General features: G+C 44.1%; 1 protein-coding gene across 5 annotated transcripts in view; it reads right to left on the bottom strand.

Annotated features, from left to right (window-relative positions):
• Nucleotides 1–293: 293 nt before the first annotated feature.
• SMAP2 (small ArfGAP2) overlaps nucleotides 294–6,000 on the bottom strand; it is a 45,391-nt gene continuing 39,684 nt past the window's right edge. For 4 of the 5 annotated variants that reach the window (XM_036892786.2, XM_036892787.2, XM_036892789.2 and 1 more), the window contains 3 exons: nucleotides 5,605–5,770; nucleotides 4,862–5,178; nucleotides 294–1,679 (listed from right to left, as the gene is read on the bottom strand). In XM_036892786.2, coding sequence (XP_036748681.1) covers nucleotides 1,554–1,679; nucleotides 4,862–5,178; nucleotides 5,605–5,770 — 609 coding nt within the window. In that variant the 3' untranslated portion in view covers nucleotides 294–1,553. The remainder of the gene's footprint in view (nucleotides 1,680–4,861; nucleotides 5,179–5,604; nucleotides 5,771–6,000) is intronic. The other variant, XM_036892785.2, reaches the window with a different exon arrangement.

Here is a 6,000-nt window from a genome sequence, read left to right as displayed (position 1 = left end):
TGGAAAGGGAGGAGAAGGTCTCAGCTTCTCTCTCTGTGAGTGGGGAGGAGTACTTCTAGTTTTGATGTTCTGACTCTAGCAGGTGCAGATCTCCACGGTTCCCTCAGCTCACAACTCCAGATACCACTGGAGAAAGACCCCCATTCTGACGGCCTGAGCCTGAGCCTGGGTTTTGGGCATGCCCAGTATAGAATTTTTTAAAATACAGGAAGTGGAGGAACTGCCCCTGGAAAGCAGAAAACCTGGGTGCAACTTGTCCTTCTTCAAAAGTGACACACAGTAACAGCCAAGCAAACAGTCCTTCCCTGCAATATTTATTAAGGAATTTACACATACACAGGAGGAAGGCAACCAGGAACTGTGGTTCCCACAGATGAAATCTTTTAAGCAAAGTTTTCCTGTTTTAATAGTCAAGTAGGGTGAACGGTGATTGGGAGGAAAGCTGTGTAGGCTCTCGGCCTCACCACCTGAAACAGGTGAGGAAACAGAGCAACCTCGGGTACACAGGCATGAAAAAGGGACGGGCAGATTGGGAGCAGGGAAAGCAGGGAGGCAGCTATCAATGAGATCGCAGGTTTTTTAAACCATAATAAAAAGCGGCAACAGTTGTAGGCTGTTGATAAATTAACCCCTCTCTGTGTAAACCTAAACCAAAAACAAAAACACTCAGAGCAGATGGGCAAAGAGTGGGAGGCAGGATCCACGCACACACACAAGCAGTACCTATGTGAGCTCTGCACTCGCGGCAGGGCTGTCCTCCAGCAGCGGAACCAGGTCCTACTGCAGGCAGGACGGAGGTGGGGCACGGCGGCTACGGTTTTGAGGGGCACCTTCGTGAAGTCTTTGGTGCTAATACAGGCGGACTGAAGCAGCAAGTCCTGAAGCCTCAGATCCAGAGAGCAATTCAGGGCAAAGTGGAGTGGTATTTTTGCTCATCCTCACAGGAGGTGGTTTGCCTCACCCCAAGGGTGGGGCCCACCTGATTTATGACTCAAGGGCCAACCGCATCTAAGATCTAAGGAATATTTAATTTGATTTCAGTACTTTCTTGATTCCCATAAATTAGGGGAACAGGATGCCTCCCTGTTCAATCAAAAGTTCACAAATGTAGAAATAGTTTATTAACACCTACAGAAGTACCTCTCAGCCTCCCCTCTTCGCCTACACACACTCACAGACCTTTCTGAGAGTCTGACAGGAAATGTAACCTTGCAGGAAAGGTACTGAAAGGTGTGCACGTTTCTCCCGCTGATTAAGTGCCTTCTGCCAGCAATTCCTAAGGTGCTGGTGCCAGGAGAGGACTGGGGCTGAGGCTAGGAGGGAGTCAGGATGGCTAAGGGACATGTACAACATAAAGCAACAGAGAGGTCCGCGTGTTGGGAAGTGGCTGGGTTGGGCAGAATGCCAAACCCCAAATGACGACTGAGCAATTTCTAAACCAAACAGAGGGCAGGAAAGGGGGGCGGAGTGGGAAGGGTCAGGGGAAGAGTCGAGGAAAGAGGGGAAAGGGGGACAGGGCTGAGGATAGTGGTAGCCATACAGGTGTTTTGTCTTTATTTCCACATCTGAGGGCTGAGAGTCTGGTTTGTCGCCTGCCCATTTCCGCCGCCCATTGACGGTCCGTAGCTCAGCATACCGTTGGCCCCACAGAAGTTCATCCCGGCCATCTGCTGGGTCATCTGAAAGGGAGAGAGGAGACTTTCATACCAGGCTGTGAGCATGCAACGATTTGGTGCAGGAGGCAGGGTAGCACGTCTGTGGGGAGGGGAGATGAGACAAAGAGAACCGGTGGGCTGCGGATCTGCCCTGAACCTTAATAGACCAGTTGGAGGACCCCAGACCGCGCAAGTGAAGGACTCCTCAGACGGGGGATGTCGACTGACTAAACGTCAGGGAGGGAAAGAAGGATCCTGGAGCCAGTCAACCACAAGCGGCACGAGCACGTATTATTTCTCCTTTCCAGTCTCTCATCCGGAAAGGAAGGGCCTATCGGTAGCTTGCGGAGGCCACGCTGGAGGCATAAAGAGTAGCCCCGGGTAGCGCTCCCCGCGTCTCTCCAGCAGAGTCACCACTGCAGAGTCAGTGAGAGAGCTGTGCGCGCTCAAGCAGACAGAAGAAGAAGGAAAAATAAACTGGGCTCTTCAGAATAAGCAAAGGCAAAAAAAAAAAAAAAATGCTGACACGTCTTCAGCGCACGGGGAGGGAAGCTGCCGGGAGAAAAGAGCCCATGGAAAAAGGCCTGGTGGGGAGCCGGAGCCTCTTTACGAAGCAGATTGAAAGTCTGGCCTGTAGCTGTGAACAGAGAAACTGTTTTTCAAAAAAAAAAAACAAACTTGAAAATCCCAAGCCTGGTACGTTTTCTGTACAAGTTCTTTTCTTTCTTTAGGAGAAGGTCTTATTTTTCTTCCACCAAGTTTTAAAGCAAATTTCAAGCTTACAGAAAAGTTGAAAGAATAGTATACAATAAAGCCCATATATCCTTAAATTCACAATTGTTCACATTGTGCCATATTTGCTCTCTGAGATATATATGTGTGTGTATGTATAAACTAAAAACTCTTGATGAGCATTGAAAATTGCAGATATTTTGACATTTCACCCCTTAATAAGTCAAGAGGCATTTCATAAGAACACTTTCCTAGAACCACATGCAATTCACATGCTCAAGAAATTTAGTATTAGCATAACACTTCATTTTCATATTTCTTTTGTCTCTTTTAGTCTAGAACAGTTCCCCCACTGTTTTTCTTTTTTCCCCCCTGACATTGTTTTAAGAATCCAGGCCAGTTATTTTGCAGAAATTCCTTCAATTTGGATTTCTCATGTTTTTCTAATGATTGGATCCAAGTTAAATATTTTTGGCAACAATTCTATGTAAGTGACATTGTGTCCTTTTTTTGTACAAGATACCAGGAAGCACACAGTATTAATTTGGCCCATAGTCAGCAGTTTTGTGTTTGATTCCTTGACTAAGGTAATATCCATCACATGTCTGTTCACTGTAATTAATAAGAAGTCTAAAGGATATTTCTTTGAGAATGTGTGAATATTCTTTCTACAAACATTAAATTAGTTGTCATTCTCCTGTAAAGAAGGCTTTCCCTCCCTCTATCCCACATCCATTTAAAAAAATATCACTATGGACTTAAGGTTTTTTTTCCCCCCTTCAGTTTGTTATAATCCACTAGCATCATTCTTTTTGATGCTTAAATTGTCCCATATTTGGACAGTGGGAACCCCCAGAAGCTGGCTCATGTGTGCTTTTGGTATTATCTCATAAAACTCATTATTTATATAAATATGACAGAATGAAAATAAGTGGATTAAAATCCCAACTATAAAATTTAGGGGAAAAAGGGCAATATAAATAATGCTTTAAAGCAAGCATATAGTATAGATAAACTGGAAACTGAGGTAGAAAACAAAAATGTAGAACTAATAAATATTATTATTACAGTTTTAAATATATTAGATCTGTTCTACTCTTTTGTTTTTCTTCTTTGGGAATCTCTAAATATATTGACGTTAGACCTTCTTTGCCTAATTCCTCTATTACTTTCTTTCAGATTCTTTTTACTGCTTTCTATACTTAGTTTTCCATTCTCTTAGGTGTTTCGTGCATTTCCTCAATGCCAAATATATTTTCAGTTGAATCTATTCTCCTTTGGCTAACCTGTAATTCAGCTTTATTTCTATGATAATTGTGTTTTTTTACAATTTCTTTCCTGAGTTCAGTAAACCTCCAGGGTTTTTAATTTTTGTCCATTTTAGTTCTAAGTTTTAGGATTCCTGATCTAAGCTATTTTGTCTTGCAAGTCCTTGTTAAAGGATATTTAGTTCAAGTTGGTGGAATGTAATTTTTTTTCTACTTAATATTGGTTGGATTTTCTACTTACTATTGGTTGGATTTTCATCTCCCGAAATGTTTTGACTTTTACCCTCTATTTTCTTCTCAGAGTAGTTCTGTATGAATGTCACCTGCACTTTAATTTGTAGTACTTCATTTTTTTCTGAATCAGCAATAATACAGACAAGGTGTGAGGGTTTGGGGAGGCTTACCAGATTTCTTAGCTCAAGGGCGCCCTCTTCTGTTAGCATAGTGAAATGATTGGGGGGAGGGGAGAGTATGTGTGTCTTGTGATTTTGTTGAGTCTCTGTTCCACTTCTCATTTCTTACTTTCCCTTCACCCCCAGGTCTCCAAAGAGCACCTCCTCCTTCTAAGTCATCCCCATCTCTCCTAGAAGCAATGCTTTCCCAAAGCTACTACCTGTAATCGTATATTCAAGTCCCTTTTTTTTCCCCAAGTCCCTTATTTTTGATTCTCCAAGTAAAATCAACTTAGTTCCAATCTACTTGTCTCAGACCTCTCATTTTCAGAATGTCTCTCATCAGGATAGGTCTTTCTCTTTCCAGGGGGTGATTTTTACCTATGTTCTGTCCCTCTAGCCCTGCTCCCTCTCTTCTTTTCACATAGTGTCTCTATGATGCTGGCTCTACTGGATTTAGGTGTTCACTGCCATGTAAACTGAAGTTCATAGTATTCTGTCTACTAGGTGCAGTGGTCATGGGTTATGGGTGGTTTTATCTGCCCTCCTTGTTTATCCGTATAGGTTGTTTTTGGTTTTGTTTTGATGAATGTGTGGAGCGATTTAGATGTAGGCAGTTACCCATATTCTACAGCAACTCCAAACTCCTCAGAGAGTCTATGTTAGACCTTCAAAAAAAAAAAAAGCAAACTTAAGGTTTCTGGAATTCTCTCATTTCCACTGCAAGGATTCAAAAGATAAGGCAGAGACACAAAGTAAGACAGCTGTGAGGAAACACACATAAGCCTTGCCCAAATACAGTGGGGTAGTTTACCTGAGTGAGGTTCCACTGCAGCTGCTGGGCAGACTGAACCCCATACACAGGCTGGGGCATAGCTGCCATGCCTGCCAGGTAGCCAGCTGGCTGCGTGGTCATCATTCCATTTGGCACACCCATCACTGATGCCTGCATGCCACCCATATAGCCTGCAGTCATGGCCATGGGGGCAACCATCCCAGAAGCTCCTGGCTGAGCTACCATGCCTACTGATGGGGGCATCATGCTTCCCATCATACTGTTAGGAGGCGTAACTCCAGGGAAGCTGGGGTAGGCTGTGGGGTATGCCATCTGAGCAGGAGCCATGAACATTGCTGCCAAGAAAACACACAGAGATATGTCAGAGAGGAAAGCACACTAAATCAGTTCAAATACTCATGGCTACTCATCGCTACTCCTTTTCAGCTAGAATTTCTCAGGACTACTCAACTCAGGATGTTCTTTCACACAGTAAAACAGACAGCTTCCCTACAGGACTCTATGGTTTACCAGTGGGCTGCTGACCTAGCCATTTCCCTTCTGGGGGCCAGACTCAGACCTTGAGTCAGACTTCACAGAAGTGTGACACGAGACCCCACAGACTGTGGCTGTGAGTTACATTAAAGTATCTGCTGATACTTTGTGGCTTCATAAGAACTGTCACGTTCAGGCTAGTCTCAAAGCAACTGCCCCTTGTCACAACATACTTCCTGCATGTAAGTCTCTATCTGGCATATTGCCATGAGCCCTGTGAAATCTACCTTGGGCAGGTAGCTGAGGCGTCTGGGATCCATACAGTGAAAGGATGGAGTCTTTCGAGAGCTGTTTCTTGCCTGTTTCTTCTGATTTGCTCCCTGGCTCTGGAAACAAGTTCAGGTTTTCAGGAACTGAGCCGGCACTCCCTGCAGTTGGCATGGAACCTACAACCTTCAGGCAAAGAAGGGAGGGGAGGAATTGGAATGGTCCTCACAGGGGGTCTCCGTCAGGGCCCTCCTTCATCTCTGTGCTACTTCTAACATTTGCAGTAAGAATTTATGGCTCAAGTCAATAGCTTCCTGACATGTTTACCATGCAAATATCTGAGAACATCTCATAGTTAAGTTCTGGTACAATTCTTTGTTCTTTGGCAAAACAATGTGTTTTGATGAAAAACAAAC

This window comes from Manis pentadactyla, chromosome 4 (assembly GCF_030020395.1).
Source record: "Manis pentadactyla isolate mManPen7 chromosome 4, mManPen7.hap1, whole genome shotgun sequence".
Taxonomy (NCBI): domain Eukaryota; kingdom Metazoa; phylum Chordata; class Mammalia; order Pholidota; family Manidae; genus Manis; species Manis pentadactyla.
The sequence above is the reverse complement of the archived record's forward strand: the minus strand, read 5'-3'. Positions and strand labels throughout refer to the sequence as shown.